The following is a 27,294-nucleotide window of genomic DNA, read 5'->3' as shown; positions in this document are numbered from 1 at the left end:
TCTACAGTATCTGTGTATCTATCTATCTATCTATCTATCTATCTATCTATCTATCTATCTATCTATCTATCTATCTATCTATCTTCATATCTACATTATCTATCTATCTATCTATCTATCTATCTATCTATCTATCTATCTATCTTCATATTTACAGTTTCTATCTATATTCATATTTACAGTTTCTATCTATCTATCTATCTATCTATCTATCTATCTATCTATCTATCTATCTATCTATCTATCTATCTATCTATCTTCATATCTACAATTTCTATCTATATTCATATCTACAGTATCTATCTTCATATCTACAGTTATCTATCTATCTATCTATCTATCTATCTATCTATCTATCTATCTATCTAAATTGCTCTACTGTCTTAGCCTCTACCACCTCTGATGGGAGGCTAGTCCACTTGTCCAATACCCTTTCTGTGAAGTAATTTTTTCTCAAATTTCCCCTGAATCCCTCCCCCCATCCAAATGTAATAGCCTCTCCTCTGATAGTCTGACACAGGGAGGGGACTATCACCCCGATCTATAACAGTAGTATACAGTATCTGTATTAATCAGGAGTCTGTCTCCCCAGTTACTTATTGAATTTATTTAATCTCCATATACTCCAGGCAGGTGATAATTTCTGCCCTCAATAGAAGATCATTTATTTCACGGCCGCTTATTACAAACCTCTACTGAGAGATACCGCACTTACTGATACTAATATATCAGCAGTATATCACCCTGGCACCAGCCCCCTCCATCTAACTCTTATTAGGTAGCAGTTACATAAATATGCACATCAGTGTGATATCACGCACTAACGGTGGGGCAGATGTGGGGGTGCGGAGGCCTGCTCCAGGGCTTAGTAACTGCTGTTACTCCAGTCTATGTACATTTGGTAGGATGAATATGGTGCGTCATCTCACTTGTATAAATGCAGCACAGCAGATGAATATAGTTATACAGATGCATATTTATACTAGTCCTAGTGGTATCTCTGTCAGTTATTCTATGGCAGGTCTAGATATTTTCCTTAGCAACTGTAGCTAACTGTAGTTCATATTCTTTTATTGGAGCTGTCTGTTCCTATGCACAATGGTTCTGCACCCGTACATCAGAACACAGCTATGGACAGTGAGGGATCCTGTGGCTTGGACAGATAATGTTGCTCAGCACACTTCTCTCCTCCTGAGATTATGTGATATTTGGCAACCTTCTATGGGGCCTATTTATCATTGTATATTCGCAGCTATATCCCCCATGCTTACAGCTTGTGTTCCTGAATGAGACAACGCTATGGAAAAATAACACAGACACCCTTGAGTTAGTTCAGATTGGTGTATTGTAAGAGAGCATTAGGCATTATATATATGTCAGATCCTGGATGTTAGCTCCCTGCAGTCCATGGTCGATATCTTTGACTGATGGATCTGATGGATCTATAATGCACCTAGGTGGAATGTGCCATCGAGAGGTCTCAGTCCCCCGGATTAGATGGTACTTGTACAGGGGCGGTGGTGGATTCATATATTGGGCAGCTCCTGAGAGATGAATTTCTGGAGTCTCACTAGATATTGCCTGTGCTTATGTAAATCCGTGTGCCCTCCTCCTTCCACCCAGAGAGGCTTTACAGCAGTTGGGCAGCGCTCATACATTGTCAGCCCATGGCAGAAGTCCACAACCGCATCTTTAGTCCCATGGATGATGAGTACCGGGCAGGTGACCTTGGAGATTTTGTCGATGCTGCAAAGGACATGATACAAAGGGATTATACAACAGAAACAGCATGGAGCTATCACACATGTAAAACGGCCACTAAACATATAGAATGGAAATAATGCATCAGGTAACATGCAGAGCTGCTCATGTAGAAGGTCACATACAGGACTTTGGCAGAGCAATGTTGGACAATGAATCTACTGTTGGTAATGAGCCCAGTGCAATCTATTGACCTAATAAGCCAAAGTCATGCACAAGACTTCAACTTGTTTCTGTTATACAATACAAATAGGATGAAAGAGGAATAGTGCCGTATTTCCCATTTATAAGCAGCTATGATATATTGGGAGTAAAACCGGTGCCAGAGGTAACTTATCTGGGGATCCAGTGTTTAAGTTCTGCAGAAGTAGCCTCAATGTTGTACACACTCCCACTGCAGCTACGCCGGCTCCCGCAAACCGACAACTTGCTGCCTGTATGAGAAGACATTGAGGCGGCTGTAGTGAGGAGAGTGCGCAGACACCGGGGTCAATTGCTCACACAGGCAGAGCATTGCTCGCCAAAGCGAGCATGCGAGATGAAGAGGGGCAGCAGTAGATGCAGGGTGTTACAAAACTGACAAGAGACACAGGGCCATAGCCCCCCAGAAAGGTTTCTGGTAGGGAATTATCCTGTTAGTTTTCCAATCAGAAAAGACTCATGTACTCTAATTGGATTAGCATTCGGTATAAGATGGGATGGGTTCAGTATGCTATCCCAGTGGTTGGGATACCGGTGGTCACATGACCGTCACCGGCATTCTGACATTGAAGATCGGTGGAGGGGGTAAGTGTTTTTACTCATCCCTACCCTAACCTCCCGGGTGTGGCAGCTAGGGCTAACTCCCTGGGGGTGGTGGCTAGGGATAACCCTTGGGGGGTTGGCAGCTAGGGCTAAACCCCCCCAGTGCCTAACTCTAATCACCGCGGGCCCTAACACTAAAGCTCTCCACTATACTTACCTTCAGTGGTCGGTATTCCAGTGCCTGTGTACCAAGTGGTGTTGGCATTCCGGCGTCGGTCACATGACCGCCGGCACCCCGTCCATTGGAATGCTGAAGACATCCCACTGGGATACACATACAAACTGATTGGGCCAACAGAGCTGGGGGTGTATTTACTAAAGTTCGATATTTATTAATTTCAAATTGAGAGAAATCAATCTAAATGGATGTTGCATTCCGGGGGATAAAACACACATTTACTAACATTGAAAAAAATATATAAAAAGATTATGTGTTAGTAAATGTGTGTTTTAGAACACAACATCCATCCAGATGGATCTCCAACAGATAAAAATTGATGGAAATGGACATTTAGTAGATATACCCCTGTTGTTTGCCTGCCAAAGCGCACCTAGGGGCCAATTCAGTTATCCAGTACGTGGGCTGACCCTGGTACTGCTTGCTCCCAGCACATACTAAACCCCACAAGTAACCTACAGCTTAATATAAAAACACAGCAATGTCTTACTTGGTGAAGGCATCCCAACAGTAGGCCCTCCGGGCGTTAGGATAGCCCATCCGCACACCTGACATGAGCGCCCCGTGCAGTATTACTGCTGCACATTTGTAGCGCGTGGCAAGGTCAACTGCCGGTGCTGTCCCAATGCTCTCTCCATACAGGATGATATTTTCCGCCGGGACTCCATATCTGTAGAGATAAAGCAGAAAAATGATCAAACTCCAATTACATCACTTCTATTGTGGTTCCTTATGGGAAACTTGTATATAAAGGCTGGATATCTGAACTAGGTAAATGACTGGATAACTTATATGAGTGATAGGCAGTGTATGTGTGGAACAGGACTACATAGGTTATGCACATTTACCTAGTTCCAGTCAGCTAGGAACACTAAGGAGCTACGGGAGGGGAGCGTCCAGTCACATTGGAAGGAAACCCCTCTATGCTGCTAGATAGAATGGGGAGCCCAATAATGCAACATACTCTTACAGCACAGTACATATGGCAGTGCGTCCTATGAGGCAGGAGAGCAGAGGAAAGTGTCACCCCCTGCTTCTGCAGTAGTTACATCCTTTGGCTAAGACCCTATAATGCCAGAAATATATACCCACTGTCTTTATGTAAGCAAGTCCCAATACACCGATTACATTTATACTGTATAACCAGTTCATGCGGGGAGAGGAGTATATAAAACTAATAGGAGCACAATACACAGCATATACATTCACCCTACGTAGTAAATAGTAGCCCTTACTGTAGCATATCCCCCACATACATACAGGACACCCATACACCACATGCAGGGTGTCAGGCAGAGGCTGTGTGGGGGCTGGGGAAGACTCATACACCCCAATCATACATACCGAGTCCTCAGGGCGAGCCAAGCTGCCTCGATGTCTGCATATGCGTTCTTCTCGCTTGGCTTTCCGCTGCTCACCCCATAGCTGGAGTAGTCGTAGGAGAATATATTGCACTTGATCTTGGAGCCTAGGGCAAGGTAGCGTCTGCACATCTTGCCTAGGTCAACAGCACAGTCGTGAGAGTAGAGGAGTGTGTAGCGGCTCCCAGGGACGCAGCGGACGTACATACAGGCCAGGCTATTCCCCCGCTTGGTGGTACAGCGGAACATCTCTACAGCGTCAAGCTTCTGCTGGGAGTGTGGCCAGTTAGCCCCTTCTGATAGCTGCAGATTACATACGGGAGGTAGACAGATTGTGGGGTCCACCTGCTCATCCTGCGCCAGGTCCTGTGCTGGGGCTGCCTCAATCTCACGTAGCGTGTACGTAGGCTCCGGGGGGTGAAAGGCCAGTTTGGCAATAATGCAGTTCAGCCTAGGTGGGCAGCAAAAGATCGAAAACAGCCTCCTCCACGAGAGGCCGTACATCCTCAAAGAGGGGTGTTGGGCCTGGTCCTAACACTCTGGACACTGGGCAGTGATCTTATAATAATAGTTCTATATAAAATACTTAATATAGCTATTCTAATCTAATAGTAATAATTATAAATAAAAGCTTAACAGCTCTGATAAAGACGCGACTTCTCACACTGATGTCTGGGAAGCAACTATTCTCTCTGAGTAACATCCAAGTGGATATGAGGTTATGACACGATTGTGACATCACAGACACTACCTGTCCCTGACCAGGGCTGCATTGTGACATCACAGACACTACCTGTCCCTGACCAGGGCTGCAGCCTCAGCACCCAGCTGTCATTGTTACTGTATATTACTAGATTAGAGATGTATTGGTCATTACTATAACGTTTGTACATAATGTTTATCTATAGAATAAATGTAGCACACACATACTGTGTATGAAATGTCACCTGTGTGATTATGGCCAAATATGTAGTGTGTATGGCTCCCTGCGCCCCTCACTTCTCCACCATTCCCTGATTGCAGGTAATCAGCGGAGGAGCGCACCGGCGCCTACCAGTGGCGTAACTAGAAATTTTTCTCCCCCAAGCCAAAAAATTCTTCGGCGCCCCCCCCCCCCCCCCCCCCCCATCCCCCATAACTGGCACTATTAAAGTTATAAATATGCGCGCGCCTTCGTCGCGCGCCGCAAAATAGGGTGTGTGGCTTCGTTGGGATGGGCGTGGCTTCACATAAAGGGGCATGGCATTGCAGGAAAAGACTACTATATACCCCAGTTTTCCAACCTGCACGCCCAGACGTTAGCCACCACTGGAAAGAAAAATAATCCTGATTCATGCCCCTTACATTATTTGTAATTTTTCCTCCTTATAGTAATGCCCAGTATACATTATGCCACATACTGCAATGGCCCTTAGACATTATGCCACACACAATAATGCACATGACACAATATGCACACACCATAATGCCCCCGACACATTATGCCACACACCGTAATGCCCCCGACACATTATGACAGGAATCGCAATGCCCGTTATACATTATGCTACACACTGCAATGCCCCTGATACATTATACCACATACCACAATGCCCGTGATATAGTATACAACACACCGTAATGCCTGACACATTATGACAGGAATCGCAATGCCCGTTATACATTATGCTACACACTGCAATGCCCCTGATACATTATACCACATACCACAATGCCCGTGATATAGTATACAACACACCGTAATGCCTGACACATACCGCAATGCCCGTTATACCCTATGCTACACACCGCAATGCCCGTTATACATTACGCCACACTGCAATGACCCTGAGACATTATACCACAATGCCCGTGATACAGTATGCCACACACCGTAATGCCTGTGACACATTATGACACACACCGCAATGTCCGTGATACATTATGCCACACACCGTAATGCCCATTACACATTAAGTCCTACAGTAAGGCTTCTAATTACTTTTAAATTACCTGCTCGTTGCCAGGGGTTTTCATGCTCAGGGTGTCATTCTCGTTGCCAGGGGTATCATGCACTGGGTGTCATGCTCGTTGCCAGGTGTTTCATGCACTGGGTGTCATGCTCGTTGCCAGGTGTTTCATGCACTGGGTGTCATGCTCGTTGCCAGGGGTTTCATGCACTGGGTGTCATGCTCGTTGCTAGGGGGTAGTGCTTGTTGCTAGGGCTGTGCTCCCAGTGCCACATATGTCCCCAGTGCCAGATATTACCCCACGGTGCCAGGTACTCACATGACCCCAGTGCACAATATAGCCCCCCCCCTCCTATGTGCCAGGTACACATATACCCCCCCAGTGCCACATATGCCCCCAGTGCCAGATATTCCCCCTCAGTGCCACATATGCCCCCAGTGCCAGATATCCCCCCCCCCCAGTGCCACATATGCCCCCAGTGCCAGCTATTCCCCCCCAGTGCCAGATATGCTCCCAGTGCCAGATTCCCCCAACCCCCAGTGCCACATATGCCCCCAGTGCCAGATATTTCCCCCCAGTGCCATATATGCCCCCTCCCCCGCCGCCGCTGCTCCCCCGCTGGTTTGTGTTGGAGGGACACGGAGGGCACAGCGCGCGCCTCTCCTGTGTCCCTCCTGCATCATCTCCGGCGGCCGCGGGTCTAATAAACGAAGTGCCGTTCGTGAGCTCTGATTGGCTCACGAACCGGCACTTCTTCTTTTAGACCCGCGGCCGCCGGAGATGATGCAGGAGGGACACAGGAGAGGCGCGCGCTGTGCCCTCCGTGTCCCTCCAACACGGCAGGGAGGGTTAGTAGGAGCAGATTGACATGCGGACGCTCGTCCGCATGTCAATCTGTGCTAAATCAGTGGCGCCCCCGCAGCCCCTCGCCCCCAAGCCACCGCGAGGGCTGCGGGGGCAGTAGTTACGCCACTGGCGCCTACTTCCATATATTACGCACCCATCCTTAGTCATGGCACATAATGATTACACGTTCCATATAACGCTATAGCATAACTGAGTCAGTACCAGTTATATTACAGCAATTCACATCGTTCCACTGTAATTTTTAGAACAATCCTAGAGGACTTATTAACAATAGATTCCATGTATAGCACTCAACCTTTATATACATAATATTATTATAAGGGCCCGGTCTACAGTATCTATCTACAGTATTTATCTATATTCATATCTACAGTATCTATCTTCATATCTACAGTTATCTATCTATCTATCTATCTATCTATCTATCTATCTATCTATCTTCATATCTACAGTATCTATCTATCTATTTATCTATCTATCTATCTATCTATCTTCATATCTACAGTATCTATCTTCATATATACAGTATCCTATCTATCTTACTATCTTCATATCTACAGTATCTATCTATCTATCTATCTATCTATCTATCTATCTATCTATCTATCTATCTATCTATCTTCATATCTACAGTCTCTATCTATCTATCTATCTATCTATCTATCTATCTATCTATCTATCTATCTTTCTTCATATCTACCATTTCTATCTATATTCATATCTACAGTATCTGTGTATCTATCTATCTATCTATCTATCTATCTATCTATCTATCTATCTATCTATCTATCTATCTTCATATCTACATTATCTATCTATCTTCATATTTACAGTTTCTATCTATATTCATATTTACAGTTTCTATCTATCTATCTATCTATCTATCTATCTATCTATCTATCTATCTATCTATCTATCTATCTATCTTCATATCTATCTATCTTCATATCTACAATTTCTATCTATATTCATATCTACAGTATCTATCTTCATATCTACAGTTATCTATCTATCTATCTATCTATCTATCTATCTATCTATCTATCTATCTGCATATCTATCTATCTTCATATCTACAGTTTCTATCTATATTCATATCTACAGTATCTATCTTCATATCTACAGTTATCTATCTATCTATCTATCTATCTATCTATCTATCTATCTAAATTGCTCTACTGTCTTAGCCTCTACCACCTCTGATGGGAGGCTAGTCCACTTGTCCAATACCCTTTCTGTGAAGTAATTTTTTCTCAAATTTCCCCTGAATCCCTCCCCCCATCCAAATGTAATAGCCTCTCCTCTGATAGTCTGACACAGGGAGGGGACTATCACCCCGATCTATAACAGTAGTATACAGTATCTGTATTAATCAGGAGTCTGTCTCCCCAGTTACTTATTGAATTTATTTAATCTCCATATACTCCAGGCAGGTGATAATTTCTGCCCTCAATAGAAGATCATTTATTTCACGGCCGCTTATTACAAACCTCTACTGAGAGATACCGCACTTACTGATACTAATATATCAGCAGTATATCACCCTGGCACCAGCCCCCTCCATCTAACTCTTATTAGGTAGCAGTTACATAAATATGCACATCAGTGTGATATCACGCACTAACGGTGGGGCAGATGTGGGGGTGCGGAGGCCTGCTCCAGGGCTTAGTAACTGCTGTTACTCCAGTCTATGTACATTTGGTAGGATGAATATGGTGCGTCATCTCACTTGTATAAATGCAGCACAGCAGATGAATATAGGCCCTCATTCCGAGTTGATCGGTCGCAAGGCGAATTTAGCAGAGTTACACACGCTAAGCCGCCGCCTACTGGGAGTGAGTCTTAGCTTCTTAAAATTGCGACCGATGTATTCGCAATATTGCGATTACTAACTACTTAGCAGTTTCAGAGTAGCTCCAGACTTACTCTGCCTGTGCGATCATTTCAGTGCTTGTCGTTCCTGGTTGACGTCACAAACACACCCAGCGTTCGCCCAGGCACTCCCACCGTTTCCCCGGCCACTCCTGCGTTTTTTCCGGAAACGGTAGCGTTTTCAGCCACACGCCCCTGAAACGCCGTGTTTCCGCCCAGTAACACCCATTTCCTGTCAATCACATTACGATCGCCGGAGCGAAGAAAAAGCCGTGAGTAAAAATACTTTCTTCATAGTAAAGTTACTTGGCGCAGTGCGAACATTGCGCATGCGTACTAAGCGGATTTTCACTGCGATGCGATGAAAAATACCGAGCGAACAACTCGGAATGAGGGCCATAGTTATACAGATGCATATTTATACTAGTCCTAGTGGTATCTCTGTCAGTTATTCTATGGCAGGTCTAGATATTTTCCTTAGCAACTGTAGCTAACTGTAGTTCATATTCTTTTATTGGAGCTGTCTGTTCCTATGCACAATGGTTCTGCACCCGTACATCAGAACACAGCTATGGACAGTGAGGGATCCTGTGGCTTGGACAGATAATGTTGCTCAGCACACCTCTCCTCCTGAGATTATGTGATATTTGGCAACCTTCTATGGGGCCTATTTATCATTGTATATTCGCAGCTATATCCCCCATGCTTACAGCTTGTGTTCCTGAATGAGACAACGCTATGGAAAAATAACACAGACACCCTTGAGTTAGTTCAGATTGGTGTATTGTAAGAGAGCATTAGGCATTATATATATGTCAGATCCTGGATGTTAGCTCCCTGCAGTCCATGGTCGATATCTTTGACTGATGGATCTGATGGATCTATAATGCACCTAGGTGGAATGTGCCATCGAGAGGTCTCAGTCCCCCGGATTAGATGGTACTTGTACAGGGGCGGTGGTGGATTCATATATTGGGCAGCTCCTGAGAGATGAATTTCTGGAGTCTCACTAGATATTGCCTGTGCTTATGTAAGTCCGTGTGCCCTCCTCCTTCCACCCAGAGAGGCTTTACAGCAGTTGGGCAGCGCTCATACATTGTCAGCCCATGGCAGAAGTCCACAACCGCATCTTTAGTCCCATGGATGATGAGTACCGGGCAGGTGACCTTGGAGATTTTGTCGATGCTGCAAAGGACATGATACAAAGGGATTATACAACAGAAACAGCATGGAGCTATCACACATGTAAAACGGCCACTAAACATATAGAATGGAAATAATGCATCAGGTAACATGCAGAGCTGCTCATGTAGAAGGTCACATACAGGACTTTGGCAGAGCAATGTTGGACAATGAATCTACTGTTGGTAATGAGCCCATTGCAATCTATTGACCTAATAAGCCAAAGTCATGCACAAGACTTCAACTTGTTTCTGTTATACAATACAAATAGGATGAAAGAGGAATAGTGCCGTATTTCCCATTTATAAGCAGCTATGATATATTGGGAGTAAAACCGGTGCCAGAGGTAACTTATCTGGGGATCCAGTGTTTAAGTTCTGCAGAAGTAGCCTCAATGTTGTACACACTCCCACTGCAGCTACGCCGGCTCCCGCAAACCGACAACTTGCTGCCTGTATGAGAAGACATTGAGGCGGCTGTAGTGAGGAGAGTGCGCAGACACCGGGGTCAATTGCTCACACAGGCAGAGCATTGCTCGCCAATGCGAGCATGCGAGATGAAGAGGGGCAGCAGTAGATGCAGGGTGTTACAAAACTGACAAGAGACACAGGGCCATAGCCCCCCAGAAAGGTTTCTGGTAGGGAATTATCCTGTTAGTTTTCCAATCAGAAAAGACTCATGTACTCTAATTGGATTAGCATTCGGTATAAGATGGGATGGGTTCAGTATGCTATCCCAGTGGTTGGGATACCGGTGGTCACATGACCGTCACCGGCATTCTTACATTGAAGATCGGTGGAGGGGGTAAGTGTTTTTACTCATCCCTACCCTAACCTCCCGGGGGTGGCAGCTAGGGCTAACTCCCTGGGGGTGGTGGCTAGGGATAACCCTTGGGGGGTTGGCAGCTAGGGCTAAACCCCCCCAGTGCCTAACTCTAATCACCGCGGGCCCTAACACTAAAGCTCTCCACTATACTTACCTTCAGTGGTCGGTATTCCAGTGCCTGTGTACCAAGTGGTGTTGGCATTCCGGCGTCGGTCACATGACCGCCGGCACCCCGTCCATTGGAATGCTGAAGACATCCCACTGGGATACACATACAAACTGATTGGGCCAACAGAGCTGGGGGTGTATTTACTAAAGTTCGATATTTATTAATTTCAAATTGAGAGAAATCAATCTAAATGGATGTTGCATTCCGGGGGATAAAACACACATTTACTAACATTGAAAAAAATATATAAAAAGATTATGTGTTAGTAAATGTGTGTTTTAGAACACAACATCCATCCAGATGGATCTCCAACAGATAAAAATTGATGGAAATGGACATTTAGTAGATATACCCCTGTTGTTTGCCTGCCAAAGCGCACCTAGGGGCCAATTCAGTTATCCAGTACGTGGGCTGACCCTGGTACTGCTTGCTCCCAGCACATACTAAACCCCACAAGTAACCTACAGCTTAATATAAAAACACAGCAATGTCTTACTTGGTGAAGGCATCCCAACAGTAGGCCCTCCGGGCGTTAGGATAGCCCATCCGCACACCTGACATGAGCGCCCCGTGCAGTATTACTGCTGCACATTTGTAGCGCGTGGCAAGGTCAACTGCGGGTGCTGTCCCAATGCTCTCTCCATACAGGATGATATTTTCCGCCGGGACTCCATATCTGTAGAGATAAAGCAGAAAAATGATCAAACTCCAATTACATCACTTCTATTGTGGTTCCTTATGGGAAACTTGTATATAAAGGCTGGATATCTGAACTAGGTAAATGACTGGATAACTTATATGAGTGATAGGCAGTGTATGTGTGGAACAGGACTACATAGGTTATGCACATTTACCTAGTTCCAGTCAGCTAGGAACACTAAGGAGCTACGGGAGGGGAGCGTCCAGTCACATTGGAAGGAAACCCCTCTATGCTGCTAGATAGAATGGGGAGCCCAATAATGCAACATACTCTTACAGCACAGTACATATGGCAGTGCGTCCTATGAGGCAGGAGAGCAGAGGAAAGTGTCACCCCCTGCTTCTGCAGTAGTTACATCCTTTGGCTAAGACCCTATAATGCCAGAAATATATACCCACTGTCTTTATGTAAGCAAGTCCCAATACACCGATTACATTTATACTGTATAACCAGTTCATGCGGGGAGAGGAGTATATAAACTAATAGGAGCACAATACACAGCATATACATTCACCCTACGTAGTAAATAGTAGCCCTTACTGTAGCATATCCCCCACATACATACAGGACACCCATACACCACATGCAGGGTGTCAGGCAGAGGCTGTGTGGGGGCTGGGGAAGACTCATACACCCCAATCATACATACCGGGTCCTCAGGGCGAGCCAAGCTGCCTCGATGTCTGCATATGCGTTCTTCTCGCTTGGCTTTCCGCTGCTCACCCCATAGCCGGAGTAGTCGTAGGAGAATATATTGCACTTGATCTTGGAGCCTAGGGCAAGGTAGCGTCTGCACATCTTGCCTAGGTCAACAGCACAGTCGTGAGAGTAGAGGAGTGTGTAGCGGCTCCCAGGGACGCAGCGGACGTACATACAGGCCAGGCTATTCCCCCGCTTGGTGGTACAGCGGAACATCTCTACAGCGTCCAGCTTCTGCTGGGAGTGTGGCCAGTTAGACCCTTCTGATAGCTGCAGATTACATACGGGAGGTAGACAGATTGTGGGGTCCACCTGCTCATCCTGCGCCAGGTCCTGTGCTGGGGCTGCCTCAATCTCACGTAGCGTGTACGTAGGCTCCGGGGGGTGAAAGGCCAGTTTGGCAATAATGCAGTTCAGCCTAGGTGGGCAGCAAAAGATCGAAAACAGCCTCCTCCACGAGAGGCCGTACATCCTCAAAGAGGGGTGTTGGGCCCGGTCCTAACACTCTGGACACTGGGCAGTGATCTTATAATAATAGTTCTATATAAAATACTTAATATAGCTATTCTAATCTAATAGTAATAATTATAAATAAAAGCTTAACAGCTCTGATAAAGACGCGACTTCTCACACTGATGTCTGGGAAGCAACTATTCTCTCTGAGTAACATCCAAGTGGATATGAGGTTATGACACGAATGTGACATCACAGACACTACCTGTCACTGACCAGGGCTGCATTGTGACATCACAGACACTACCTGTCCCTGACCAGGGCTGCAGCCTCAGCACCCAGCTGTCATTGTTACTGTATATTACTAGATTAGAGATGTATTGGTCATTACTATAACGTTTGTACATAATGTTTATCTATAGAATAAATGTAGCACACACATACTGTATATGAAATGTCACCTGTGTGATTATGGCCAAATATGTAGTGTGTATGGCTCCCTGCGCCCCTCACTTCTCCACCATTCCCTGATTGCAGGTAATCAGCGGAGGAGCGCACCAGCGCCTACTTCCATATATTACGCACCCATCCTTAGTCATGGCACATAATGATTACACGTTCCATATAACGCTATAGCATAACTGAGTCAGTACCAGTTATATTACAGCAATTCACATCGTTCCACTGTAATTTTTAGAACAATCCTAGAGGGCTTATTAACAATAGATTCCATGTATAGCACTCAACCTTTATATACATAATATTATTATAAGGGCCCGGTCTACAGTATCTATCTACAGTATTTATCTATATAAACCACACACGTCAGATGCATCCGCTCACCACTCAAGCACACTTATTCTATGAAATAAAAACACCACAACTGTAATTGGCGTGAAAGGGGTCAGCTTTTATTTTCTGACTGAGAGGAAGGCCTATTAAATGCTAAAACTAAAATGTAGACTTCCCTCTCTAACTAAGGTGGCGGGGAGAAGAACGGTTAACATAATAAAGTAACATGGGTGAAAAAACATTGTAATACATAAAAAGAAAGCAATAAAAACATATGTGTGAGGGAGCCTTCTGCCCCCAATGTTCCGGGATCGGCCTCCTGCCTGCATCCTGGACATTAAAAATTCAAAAATCCAAGGACAGGGGTCGACCTTCTGCCACTACCCCTGCCCACCAACAGTTGTAGGGACGGAGGTACGCTCCGCCCCTATGAGGTAAAAATTTCGGGCCACCAGCCCCGCCATCCACATATGTTTTTACCAATTAATGGGCTCCACTTGGTAAAGTGATGCCCGGAAACTAATTCAAACGACTAAGAAAAATGTTTCTAAAACACACCCCAACTTCTCACCTTGAAGTCATGGTTAAAAATTAAGTAACCGTTCATAAACCGGCCACCCAAAGCCGACACAATGAACACAGCTGCAAAAACAGAAAAACAAGTCCCCAGGGAGGGAGGGTGGGTAACGAAAAGGCTGAAGAGAGGCAGGAAGTATCCTGCCGGCTGCCTATATGCATGACAGGCCAGCCCCCTCTCATGCTGCAGCCAATGGGCCCCCCGGCCCACTCTCTGAGTTCCTCCCAGCCGAAAACATTAACCCCTCACAGGCCATGTGATGCCTCGAGCGGCGCTGCGGAGGCCCTGGACGGTGCGTTTATGCCGCTGTGGTCGCATTATGCTCCCTACGCGGTCTTAAACCACACACGTCAGATGCATCCGCTCACCACTCAAGCACACTTATTCTATGAAATAAAAACACCACAACTGTAATTGGCGTGAAAGGGGTCAGCTTTTATTTTCTGACTGAGAGGAAGGCCTATTAAATGCTAAAACTAAAATGTAGACTTCCCTCTCTAACTAAGGTGGCGGGGAGAAGAACGGTTAACATAATAAAGTAACATGGGTGAAAAAACATTGTAATACATAAAAAGTAAGCAATAAAAACATATGTGTGAGGGAGCCTTCTGCCCCCAATGTTCCGGGATCGGCCTCCTGCCTGCATCCTGGACATTAAAAATTCAAAAATCCAAGGACAGGGGTCGACCTTCTGCCACTACCCCTGCCCACCAACAGTTGTAGGGACGGAGGTACGCTCCGCCCCTATGAGGTAAAAATTTCGGGCCACCAGCCCCGCCATCCACATATGTTTTTACCAATTAATGGGCTCCACTTGGTAAAGTGATGCCCGGAAACTAATTCAAACGACTAAGAAAAATGTTTCTAAAACACACCCCAACTTCTCACCTTGAAGTCATGGTTAAAAATTAAGTAACCGTTCATAAACCGGCCAACTGCCAGGTTACCAACCTGCCGCCGCCACCGAACTAACAACTAACTAGAGGAGGGCTAAAAAACCGACAAAACTAACTAGATGAACGACTAAACCTTAACTAATGCTACCTAAACAACTACCGAAGGGACCGAAGGACGTGCATAAAGTCATCCCAGAAGATCGCCATGCCAGCTGGCGACAAATGCACCCCGTCAGACCGGTATAGAGTCGGATCCCGGAAAGAGATACCACTGTGCGGCACGACCAGGCCACCATGCTGGAGGACAGCACTACCGACCACCGAATTGACCCGTCTCCGAACCAAGTCAATCGCCCCCGGGTTAAAGGCTCCACGCCAAGATCGCCGGGGGACCATGTCCGACCAGAGGATCAGGCAAAACGGCCACTCAGCCATAAGTGCCAGCAGCTGGCGCCGGATCACGAGGCGAATGTCAAGGCCCGTGCGGCGTACCAAATCATTGCCCCCGAGATGTACCACCAAGAACAGCGGATACCCAAAACGGCCAACTGCCGCCCTAAGCCAGTCCCGCAGGCCGTCCCAGCGGAGGCCTCTACGCCCCAACCAGCGCACGGCCCGCAGTTCAGGAAAACGGGTTGTGTCGTAGGCCAGAGCCGACACGGACAGCCAATAGATGTACGAATGGCCCACGAACCATATAAAGTGCGGATCTAACCGCCGTCCTGTAAAAGAAGGGTGTAATGAAGGTCAGAAATTACATAAAATACGGCATTGCTAAATGGGGAACCTATCTACGTCTCTAACGGGGAGTGGAAAGGGGGGGGGGGGTTGGGCCACCCAATTTGACAATTTGAAAAACGAAACTTCGTTAGCCGGCAAAAGCCGTAGTAAAACCAACGATAAAACAAAAATTCCTCAAGGCCCCCACAACCGCAAAATGCAGTTGCGACGAGCGGCTAGTCCTCAAATGGGTGCACTGGGAGGAAAAGGCCTGATATAGCGTCTGACTGCACCAGACCTCCACCTACCCAGTGCCCGGACTTCGACTTCGGACCAACCCGCCGCAGCAGCTGCTGAAGCCGCGCCGATGCGGAAAGAGTGAGTCCCATAGTCGGCCGGAGATAGACCCAGGTACAAGATACAACGCCCCAAAACCGACCGGAATTGATATCTGGTCAACGGGGACCCATCGCTATGGACGAGCCACCCAGTGGGCGTTGGAGGCCGAAGGGACGAATAAGCCAGGGCCGCGGCAACCGGACAAATGCCCCACGAACTGGCCCGGCCCATTCGAACCCACTGCCCCCTGCCGGCTACGTCAGTCTTGGAGCGCTGAATCCTGCACCACAAACCGTCGGGACGTATGACGACGTGGGCCGCCAGCATGGGCGAGGCAGAAGTCCGAGAGACGGCCACCAGCTCGCCCACCCTGAACGCGCCGTGGAAGGCCATCGTAAAGGCCGCCATGAAGAGGCGAACTTCGTATCCCGAGGAGCAAATACTCCGGAGGGATCCCAAAATCCGCCGCAGCAAAGCACCAGTGATCGGCAGACGAGTATCTGGGAGGGGCGGGGACGCCCGAGCCCAACCTTTCAACACCCGCCGGAGGAAAAAGGACTTCGTAAAATCCGCTTCCCCCCGCAGCTGCAGAAAGTATGATATACCCGCCAGAATCCTGTTAACAGACGCCCGCGAAATCCCGTCGGAGTACAGCATCCAGATATATTCTAAGAGTAAAGTGTGAGAGGTCTTACCACTCTGGCCTCGCTCCAGGAGGAAGCGACTCCAACGTTCCCAGGCGGCACGATAGGCCGCAAACGTAGCAGGGGCCAACGATCTGTGTGCTAACTCCTCCAATCCGGGTGGATGACCTGCCACACATAAGCAGGACATAATTCCCCATGGAGTAGCGCTGCAGGAGCCAAGCGCCGAAACCGCTGCCAATCGCCGCGCGACAGGGCATCCGCAATTTCGTTACGCACGCCAGGGACATGTTTTGCTCGCAACGTAATGTTGTTCACCAAGCAGAGCAAGACTATCTGTGCAAGGACCCGCAGAACCGGCAAGGACGTAGATTTTTGCCGGTTTATGGCAAAGACCACGCCCAAATTGTCGCACCAGAAGATAACCTGTTTGTTCCGCAGGGCCGCGCACCACAATTCCAGAGCGACTAAAATGGGAAATATTTCCAGCAACAGCATATTTGACGTAAGGCCCCCGCTAAGCCAGGCCCGAGGCCAGGGACGCGCGCACCAACGGCCTGCAAAATAAGCTCCGAACCCGTAACCGCCAGAGGCGTCCGTGAAAAGCTCCAGGGCTGGGCTAGACACAGCCGCCTCCTGCCAAATACAGATGCCGTTGAAACGAACAAGAAATTCGTCCCAAATGCGCAAATCCCTTCGGATTTCAAGAGACAATCGAAGAAAATGATGTGGGCGTCTAACCCCCACGGTAGCCCGTTCCAATTTTCTACAGAAGACTCTACCCATGGGTATCACCTTGCAAGCAAAGTTAAACAGGCCCAATAAGGATTGAGCCTGTTTGAGCGTGAGCTTGCCCGCCGCCAGCGCATATAGGATACCATCGTGCAAACGCAACACCTTGTCCGCAGGGAGCCTACACAAACCACCGACCGTATCAATCTGAATCCCGAGGTAAACCAAGGAGGCGGAGGGACCCTCCGTCTTCTCAGGTGCCACCGGAACACCAAAGTGCGCGAAGAGGGCGAGAGCCCCCTGCAGCAAACGGAGGCAGCGATCCGAATCTGAAGGGCCGATAAAAAGGAAATCGTCTAAGTAGTGCGAAATGCCCCGTTCGCCCGTCTCCTGCTGGAGACACCAGTGGAGGAAAGAACTGAAACGCTCGAAGTAGGCGCAAGAGATGGAACACCCCATAGGGAGGCACCGATCGATGTAAAAACCATCGTCCAGCTTAAAACCCATAAACCGAAAGGCGGACGGGTGCAGCGGGAGGAGGCGGAACGCTGACTGGAGGTCCAATTTACACATCACTGCCCCAGGACCAAAGGACCGGATGGTGTCGATGGGTGAGTCAAAGGATAGATAAACAACCCTACACTGATCCGGAGGGATGGCATCATTAACCGATGACCCTGGAGGGCAGGACAGATGCTGGATAAGGCGAAATTTTCCCATGGTCTTTTTGGGAACTATGTCAACGGGGGACAATACGAGGTCCGGCAAGGGGGGTTCCCGGAAAGGGCCCACCATCCTACCTAGCGACACCTCGGCCTGGACCTTCTGGCGGAGCACTTCCGGTAATTCCCTGGCCGAGCGCAGGTTCGTGCCCGTCCCGGGGCCCACACGTCCATGTATAGGTAAAGGGAAGCCCGACGCGAATCCCGAGTGTAGGAAATGGGCGTCAGCCGGGCGCGGGTACCGTCGCAGCCAGGGAAGGAGTGCCCGAAGACTAATTGGGGTGGGGGCTGTGGCCAACGCCAGAGGCCGCGCGGCTCTGCCGGGTCTGAGGACCGGACGCACCTCCGACCCCAGGACTGGAACAGTCCTTAATCCCGTGGCCCCCCCCCACATCGGATACAGGAGTGACGAAAACGACAGCGGCTACCTAAGTCGCATTGTGCATTATTAAAAGCGAAGCATTTTCCATGCCCCGCGCGCCCTGAACCGCCGCGAAAGCCGGCAGAACGAGGGGTGGGACGCTTAGCCCATCTCTTCGCTGTGCCGCTCTCCTCAGCGCCGGCCGAACCCTGGGTCAGTTCCGAGCACAGTTCCACATCCTTCTTGCCGAAGTTATGGATCTGCCGCCCGTGTTGTTTTCGGCGAAAATCCTCATCATAACGACGCCAGGCCGACCCTTTATACTTGTGGTACAGAACATGTATGAGGAATTGATATCGAACTATGTTCATATGTTCGTCCGGGCGGGTCTCTAGGTAACATGCCGCAAATATCAACATGCAGCGTACCCAATTCGGGTAGGAGCGCAGAGCGTCCTCGCTGCCCTGCCCCTTTTTCTTGGCGGAAAGTAAGGCTTTTCTATCGTCACTAGTGAGAGCGAAAATATTCACATATTGGCCCTTGCGGATTCTATCCCGGACCCGGGGCCTAAGACCACGTTGCACCGCCGTATTAGCGCAGTGCACGGTGTCCGATTCCACCGAGACTTGGGAGGCGGACGAGGTTGAATACCGACGCTCGCGTCGTCTGCGGCGCTTAACCCTGTGCAGTCCGCCATCAGAGGAGGACAGGCCCTCCGAGGACGTGGAGGCAAGGGAAGAGTCCGTGTACCGACGCCTGCGGCTGCGCCTGCTGCGCTTGCTAGAAACCTTACGCACCCTGCCGCCAGCACTAGAGGAGCCGGAGTGAGAAACCGATCCTAAGCCGCTAAGGGGTGTAACCGCGCTTCCCCGGGACCAGTCGGGGTCCGATGAAGACTCACCTGCACGAGAGGGAACACCGTCCGTCTCGACGGCCACTGGTCGACTCGCGGAAGCGCCGACAGACTCCATTTCTCTCCTGACGTCCGCGGCTGGGGGGACAAAAGAGACATGGTTTTCCCGCTCCTCCACCGAGTTTGCCGCAGCCGGGAGCGGGGCAGGCGGGGGAACGGTCGCGCCAGAGGACAGAAGCGGGGCAAGAGCCTGCGCAATGCTATCCGCCAAAGAAGTGGAGGACCGCCCAAGTCCCCCGGGTACGGGGGATAACAAGGGCGCCACTGCCGACACAACAGCCGCACAAATGGCGGACAGAACAGTGGGGTCCACCAAGGGTGCCGCTGCCGTGGCCTGCGTAGGAAATTCAGAGCCGCCACACGGGTCGTGCTCCCCACGGGAGGATCGTAAACCCCCCGTTGGGAGCAAGGACCCCGATGATCCCTCACTGTCGGGCGTCACGGTATCGCCGTCCCGCTGGGAGAAATCCCGCGCCAATTGCTCCCGCCGCGATCTTCTCCGATCTCGCATATTGGCCACCGGAGGAGAAACTGAACAGTCATCGCTACTGGCAGGAGGAGGCGCAATGTAGGCATGTGACCCCTCCGTATCCACATTAGCAGGAGATGACCGGCCGCGAGGAGGTGCGGAACGGACACCCCCCGACTGCGCACGCCGCACCCTGGGGTGAGGAACCCCCGTCGGAGGCGCATGGCCGTGGACGGCGGCCGCAGCGCCTCGAGCCAGACGCGGTATCCTGGAGGGGAGGGGCGCCACAGGGGCACCCCCGGCAGGAGAGGCCCAGTGGGGCACGCCGCCGCGGGCGGACGCAGAACGCCCCCGACGTATGGGCCCCTCCCTAGCGGAGATAGGTAGAGGAGGGTGTGCAGTAGCAGGGCGGGGGCGACGCCCCTCCCTGTCGTGGGGGGGCGCAGGCTGGACCTGACTGGATGAGGGGGAGGGGTGAACAGTGGGGACAGGCCTCATCTGGGCCCCCCTAGTGGCAGTATTCCTTGTGCCACGCGCGCGCTGCCTGCCCTGTGCAGGTCTGGCAGCCGCACGACCCCCCTCCCGCCCACCACTTCCCGCGTGTTTATTACTTGAATGCGGCTGCTGATCCGCGGGCCGGGAGCTCTGCCCCGGCCCCACGTGATCAGGGCAGCCGCGTGTAGCGAGCGGCGAGCTCAGGGACGGCAGGACACCATCCCTGGCTCTTTGCCGCGTACCTCCTCGGCCGCCCAGCGCTCCGTTCCCCGCCGCGGCTAGCAGCGGGGACGGAGAGCGCACGCGCGGGGGAGCCCGGGCGGGCGGCTGAGCCCGGCCGCGCGCGCCCTGGGGTTCCCGTACGGCCGCTGCAGCCTTTCTTCCCCGAGCCGGCTGGACATCAGACTCGTCCATGAGCCGGGCGGGGAGGCCAGCGGAGCGGGTGGAGCGTCTAACGGCCATGGGGAGCTGAGGATACCGTATAAAGAACACTAAGAGAAGTGAGGACAGAAAAGTTAGAAAGTGAGGATTATAAGGATAGGAAAAGCAAAAGGGGGTTAAATATCAGGGGAAAGGAAATGTAAAAAGTATCAATGAGATGTGAGCAGAGAATAAGGAGATTAGTTAAATGTAAGGAGGGTGATACTTGCAGTCCTAACGAAAAGGCTGAAGAGAGGCAGGAAGTATCCTGCCGGCTGCCTATATGCATGACAGGCCAGCCCCCTCTCATGCTGCAGCCAATGGGCCCCCCGGCCCACTCTCTGAGTTCCTCCCAGCCGAAAACATTAACCCCTCACAGGCCATGTGATGCCTCGAGCGGCGCTGCGGAGGCCCTGGACGGTGCGTTTATGCCGCTGTGGTCGCATTATGCTCCCTACGCGCTCTTTCATATCTACAGTATCTATCTTCATATCTACAGTTATCTATCTATCTATCTATCTTCATATCTACAGTTTCTATCTATATTCATATCTACATTATCTATCTTCATATCTACAGTTATCTATCTATCTATCTATCTATCTATCTATCTATCTATCTATCTATCTATCTATCTTCATATCTACAGTATCTATCTATCTATCTATCTATCTATCTATCTATCTATCTATCTATCTATCTATCATCTATCTTCATATCTACAGTATCTATCTTCATATCTACAGTATCCTATCTATCTTACTATCTTCATATCTACACTATCTATCTATCTATCTATCTATCTATCTTCATATCTACAGTCTCTATCTATCTATCTATCTATCTATCTTTCTTCATATCTACCATTTCTATCTATATTCATATCTACAGTATCTATCTATCTATCTATCTATCTATCTATCTATCTATCTATCTATCTATCTATCTATCTATCTATCTATCTATCTATCTTCATATCTACATTATCTATCTATCTATCTATCTATCTATCTATCTATCTATCTATCTATCTATCTATCTATCTTCATATTTACAGTTTCTATCTATATTCATATTTACAGTTTCTATCTATCTATCTATCTATCTATCTATCTATCTATCTATCTATCTATCTATCTATCTATCTATCTATCTTCATATCTACAGTATCTATCTATCTATGTATCTATGTATCTATCTATCTATCTATCTATCTATCTATCTATCTATCTATCTATCTATCTATCTATCTATCTATCTATCTTCATATCTACAGTTTCTATCTATATTCATATCTACAGTATCTATCTTCATATCTACAGTTATCTATCTATCTATCTATCTATCTATCTATCTATCTATCTATCTATCTCTCTCTCTATCTAAATTGCTCTACTGTCTTAGCCTCTACCACCTCTGATGGGAGGCTAGTCCACTTGTCCAATACCCTTTCTGTGAAGTAATTTTTTCTCAAATTTCCCCTGAATCCCTCCCCCCATCCAAATGTAATAGCCTCTCCTCTGATAGTCTGACACAGGGAGGGGACTATCACCCCGATCTATAACAGTAGTATACAGTATCTGTATTAATCAGGAGTCTGTCTCCCCAGTTACTTATTGAATTTATTTAATCTCCATATACTCCAGGCAGGTGATAATTTCTGCCCTCAATAGAAGATCATTTATTTCACGGCCGCTTATTACAAACCTCTACTGAGAGATACCGGACTTGCTGATACTAATATATCAGCAGTATATCACCCTGGCACCAGCCCCCTCCATCTAACTCTTATTAGGTAGCAGTTACATAAATATGCACATCAGTGTGATATCACGCACTAACGGTGGGGCAGATGTGGGGGTGCGGAGGCCTGCTCCAGGGCTTAGTAACTGCTGTTACTCCAGTCTATGTACATTTGGTAGGATGAATATGGTGCGTCATCTCACTTGTATAAATGCAGCACAGCAGATGAATCATGAATATAGTTATACAGATGCATATTTATACTAGTCCTAGTGGTATCTCTGTCAGTTATTCTATGGCAGGTCTAGATATTTTCCTTAGCAACTGTAGCTAACTGTAGTTCATATTCTTTTATTGGAGCTGTCTGTTCCTATGCACAATGGTTCTGCACCCGTACATCAGAACACAGCTATGGACAGTGAGGGATCCTGTGGCTTGGACAGATAATGTTGCTCAGCACACTTCTCTCCTCCTGAGATTATGTGATATTTGGCAACCTTCTATGGGGCCTATTTATCATTGTATATTCGCAGCTATATCCCCCATGCTTACAGCTTGTGTTCCTGAATGAGACAACGCTATGGAAAAATAACACAGACACCCTTGAGTTAGTTCAGATTGGTGTATTGTAAGAGAGCATTAGGCATTATATATATGTCAGATCCTGGATGTTAGCTCCCTGCAGTCCATGGTCGATATCTTTGACTGATGGATCTGATGGATCTATAATGCACCTAGGTGGAATGTGCCATCGAGAGGTCTCAGTCCCCCGGATTAGATGGTACTTGTACAGGGGCGGTGGTGGATTCATATATTGGGCAGCTCCTGAGAGATGAATTTCTGGAGTCTCACTAGATATTGCCTGTGCTTATGTAAATCCGTGTGCCCTCCTCCTTCCACCCAGAGAGGCTTTACAGCAGTTGGGCAGCGCTCATACATTGTCAGCCCATGGCAGAAGTCCACAACCGCATCTTTAGTCCCATGGATGATGAGTACCGGGCAGGTGACCTTGGAGATTTTGTCGATGCTGCAAAGGACATGATACAAAGGGATTATACAACAGAAACAGCATGGAGCTATCACACATGTAAAACGGCCACTAAACATATAGAATGGAAATAATGCATCAGGTAACATGCAGAGCTGCTCATGTAGAAGGTCACATACAGGACTTTGGCAGAGCAATGTTGGACAATGAATCTACTGTTAGTAATGAGCCCAGTGCAATCTATTGACCTAATAAGCCAAAGTCATGCACAAGACTTCAACTTGTTTCTGTTATACAATACAAATAGGATGAAAGAGGAATAGTGCCGTATTTCCCATTTATAAGCAGCTATGATATATTGGGAGTAAAACCGGTGCCAGAGGTAACTTATCTGGGGATCCAGTGTTTAAGTTCTGCAGAAGTAGCCTCAATGTTGTACACACTCCCGCTGCAGCTACGCCGGCTCCCGCAAACCGACAACTTGCTGCCTGTATGAGAAGACATTGGGGCGGCTGTAGTGAGGAGAGTGCGCAGACACCGGGGTCAATTGCTCACACAGGCAGAGCATTGCTCGCCAATGCGAGCATGCGAGATGAAGAGGGGCAGCAGTAGATGCAGGGTGTTACAAAACTGACAAGAGACACAGGGCCATAGCCCCCCAGAAAGGTTTCTGGTAGGGAATTATCCTGTTAGTTTTCTAATCAGAAAAGACTCATGTACTCTAATTGGATTAGCATTCGGTATAAGATGGGATGGGTTCAGTATGCTATCCCAGTGGTTGGGATACCGGTGGTCACATGACCGTCACCGGCATTCTGACATTGAAGATCGGTGGAGGGGGTAAGTGTTTTTACTCATCCCTACCCTAACCTCCCGGGGGTGGCAGCTAGGGCTAACTCCCTGGGGGTGGTGGCTAGGGATAACCCTTGGGGGGTTGGCAGCTAGGGCTAAACCCCCCCAGTGCCTAACTCTAATCACCGCGGGCCCTAACACTAAAGCTCTCCACTATACTTACCTTCAGTGGTCGGTATTCCAGTGCCTGTGTACCAAGTGGTGTTGGCATTCCGGCGTCGGTCACATGACCGCCGGCACCCCGTCCATTGGAATGCTGAAGACATCCCACTGGGATACACATACAAACTGATTGGGCCAACAGAGCTGTGGGTGTATTTACTAAAGTTCGATATTTATTAATTTCAAATTGAGAGAAATCAATCTAAATGGATGTTGCATTCCGGGGGATAAAACACACATTTACTAACATTGAAAAAATAATATAAAAAGATTATGTGTTAGTAAATGTGTGTTTTAGAACACAACATCCATCCAGATGGATCTCCAACAGATGAAAATTGATGGAAATGGACATTTAGTAGATATACCCCTGTTGTTTGCCTGACAAAGCGCACCTAGGGGCCAATTCAGTTATCCAGTACGTGGGCTGACCCTGGTACTGCTTGCTCCCAGCACATACTAAACCCCACAAGTAACCTACAGCTTAATATAAAAACACAGCAATGTCTTACTTGGTGAAGGCATCCCAACAGTAGGCCCTCCGGGCGTTAGGATAGCCCATCCGCACACCTGACATGAGCGCCCCGTGCAGTATTACTGCTGCACATTTGTAGCGCGTGGCAAGGTCAACTGCCGGTGCTGTCCCAATGCTCTCTCCATACAGGATGATATTTTCCGCCGGGACTCCATATCTGTAGAGATAAAGCAGAAAAATGATCAAACTCCAATTACATCACTTCTATTGTGGTTCCTTATGGGAAACTTGTATATAAAGGCTGGATATCTGAACTAGGTAAATGACTGGATAACTTATATGAGTGATAGGCAGTGTATGTGTGGAACAGGACTACATAGGTTATGCACATTTACCTAGTTCCAGTCAGCTAGGAACACTAAGGAGCTAGGGGAGGGGAGCGTCCAGTCACATTGGAAGGAAACCCCTCTATGCTGCTAGATAGAATGGGGAGCCCAATAATGCAACATACTCTTACAGCACAGTACATATGGCAGTGCGTCCTATGAGGCAGGAGAGCAGAGGAAAGTGTCACCCCCTGCTTCTGCAGTAGTTACATCCTTTGGCTAAGACCCTATAATGCCAGCGATATATACCCACTGTCTTTATGTAAGCAAGTCCCAATACACCAATTACATTTATACTGTATAACCAGTTCATGCGGGGAGAGGAGTATATAAACTAATAGGAGCACAATACACAGCATATACATTCACCCTACGTAGTAAATAGTAGCCCTTAGTGTAGCATATCCCCCACATACATACAGGACACCCATACACCACATGCAGGGTGTCAGGCAGAGGCTGTGTGGGGGCTGGGGAAGACTCATACACCCCAATCATACATACCGGGTCCTCAGGGCGAGCCAAGCTGCCTCGATGTCTGCATATGCGTTCTTCTCGCTTGGCTTTCCGCTGCTCACCCCATAGCCGGAGTAGTCGTAGGAGAATATATTGCACTTGATCTTGGAGCCTAGGGCAAGGTAGCGTCTGCACATCTTGCCTAGGTCAACAGCACAGTCGTGAGAGTAGAGGAGTGTGTAGCGGCTCCCAGGGACGCAGCGGACGTACATACAGGCCAGGCTATTCCCCCGCTTGGTGGTACAGCGGAACATCTCTACAGCGTCCAGCTTCTGCTGGGAGTGTGGCCAGTTAGCCCCTTCTGATAGCTGCAGATTACATACGGGAGGTAGACAGATTGTGGGGTCCACCTGCTCATCCTGCGCCAGGTCCTGTGCTGGGGCTGCCTCAATCTCACGTAGCGTGTACGTAGGCTCCGGGGGGTGAAAGGCCAGTTTGGCAATAATGCAGTTCAGCCTCGGTGGGCAGCAAAAGATCGAAAACAGCCTCCTCCACGAGAGGCCAGACATCCTCAAAGAGGGGTGTTGGGCCCGGTCCTAACACTCTGGACACTGGGCAGTGATCTTATTATAATAGTTCTATATAAAATACTTAATATAGCTATTCTAATCTAATAGTAATAATTATAAATAAAAGCTTAACAGCTCTGATAAAGACGCGACTTCTCACACTGATGTCTGGGAAGCAACTATTCTCTCTGAGTAACATCCAAGTGGATATGAGGTTATGACACGATTGTGACATCACAGACACTACCTGTCCCTGACCAGGGCTGCATTGTGACATCACAGACACTACCTGTCCCTGACCAGGGCTGCAGCCTCAGCACCCAGCTGTCATTGTTACTGTATATTACTAGATTAGAGATGTATTGGTCATTACTATAACGTTTGTACATAATGTTTATCTATAGAATAAATGTAGCACACACATACTGTATATGAAATGTCACCTGTGTGATTATGGCCAAATATGTAGTGTGTATGGCTCCCTGCGCCCCTCACTTCTCCACCATTCCCTGATTGCAGGTAATCATTGGAGGAGCGCACCAGCGCCTACTTCCATATATTACGCACCCATCCTTAGTCATGGCACATAATGATTACACGTTCCATATAACGCTATAGCATAACTGAGTCAGTACCAGTTATATTACAGCAATTCACATCGTTCCACTGTAATTTTTAGAACAATCCTAGAGGGCTTATTAACAATAGATTCCATGTATAGCACTCAACCTTTATATACATAATATTATTATAAGGGCCCGG

The 27,294-nt window shown here is 48.1% G+C and overlaps 4 protein-coding genes across 4 annotated transcripts in view; 1 reads left to right on the top strand and 3 right to left on the bottom strand.

Moving 5' to 3' along the window:
* The window catches only part of VWA3A (von Willebrand factor A domain containing 3A), a 772,281-nt gene that overhangs the window by 651,987 nt on the left and 93,000 nt on the right, over positions 1 to 27,294 (top strand). The gene's annotated exons all lie outside the window — the stretch shown is intronic.
* Positions 1,527 to 4,608, bottom strand: LOC134943200 (alpha/beta hydrolase domain-containing protein 17C-like). Its single transcript, XM_063932150.1, has 3 exons — positions 4,088 to 4,608; positions 3,234 to 3,413; positions 1,527 to 1,746 (listed from the first exon to the last, which is right to left on the bottom strand). Exons 1-3 carry the CDS (start codon positions 4,606 to 4,608, stop codon positions 1,527 to 1,529), a joined length of 921 nt encoding a protein of 306 aa, XP_063788220.1.
* Positions 9,759 to 12,839, bottom strand: LOC134943199 (alpha/beta hydrolase domain-containing protein 17C-like). Its single transcript, XM_063932149.1, has 3 exons — positions 12,319 to 12,839; positions 11,466 to 11,645; positions 9,759 to 9,978 (listed from the first exon to the last, which is right to left on the bottom strand). The coding sequence occupies exons 1-3, from the start codon at positions 12,837 to 12,839 to the stop codon at positions 9,759 to 9,761; spliced, it is 921 nt and encodes a 306-aa protein (XP_063788219.1).
* On the bottom strand, positions 23,452 to 26,532 carry LOC134943670 (alpha/beta hydrolase domain-containing protein 17C-like). Its single transcript, XM_063932383.1, has 3 exons — positions 26,012 to 26,532; positions 25,159 to 25,338; positions 23,452 to 23,671 (listed from the first exon to the last, which is right to left on the bottom strand). Exons 1-3 carry the CDS (start codon positions 26,530 to 26,532, stop codon positions 23,452 to 23,454), a joined length of 921 nt encoding a protein of 306 aa, XP_063788453.1.

Source organism: Pseudophryne corroboree, chromosome 7 (genome assembly GCF_028390025.1).
Source record: "Pseudophryne corroboree isolate aPseCor3 chromosome 7, aPseCor3.hap2, whole genome shotgun sequence".
In the NCBI taxonomy this organism is placed as follows: domain Eukaryota; kingdom Metazoa; phylum Chordata; class Amphibia; order Anura; family Myobatrachidae; genus Pseudophryne; species Pseudophryne corroboree.
This window is presented reverse-complemented; position numbering and strand designations above follow the sequence as displayed.

Excerpts from the sequence above, each read along its gene's own strand:
- LOC134943200 (XM_063932150.1), bottom strand. The coding sequence starts at position 4,608 with ATGTACGGCCTCTCGTGGAGGAGGCTGTTTTCGATCTTTTGCTGCCCA. Across the intron at positions 3,414-4,087 it reads TGGCTCGCCCTGAGGACTCG|ATATGGAGTCCCGGCGGAAA; the intron begins GTATGTATGATT and ends TTATCTCTACAG. Across the intron at positions 1,747-3,233 it reads TGTTGGGATGCCTTCACCAA|CATCGACAAAATCTCCAAGG; the intron begins GTAAGACATTGC and ends TGTCCTTTGCAG.
- LOC134943199 (XM_063932149.1), bottom strand. The coding sequence starts at position 12,839 with ATGTACGGCCTCTCGTGGAGGAGGCTGTTTTCGATCTTTTGCTGCCCA. Across the intron at positions 11,646-12,318 it reads TGGCTCGCCCTGAGGACCCG|ATATGGAGTCCCGGCGGAAA; the intron begins GTATGTATGATT and ends TTATCTCTACAG. Across the intron at positions 9,979-11,465 it reads TGTTGGGATGCCTTCACCAA|CATCGACAAAATCTCCAAGG; the intron begins GTAAGACATTGC and ends TGTCCTTTGCAG.
- LOC134943670 (XM_063932383.1), bottom strand. The coding sequence starts at position 26,532 with ATGTCTGGCCTCTCGTGGAGGAGGCTGTTTTCGATCTTTTGCTGCCCA. Across the intron at positions 25,339-26,011 it reads TGGCTCGCCCTGAGGACCCG|ATATGGAGTCCCGGCGGAAA; the intron begins GTATGTATGATT and ends TTATCTCTACAG. Across the intron at positions 23,672-25,158 it reads TGTTGGGATGCCTTCACCAA|CATCGACAAAATCTCCAAGG; the intron begins GTAAGACATTGC and ends TGTCCTTTGCAG.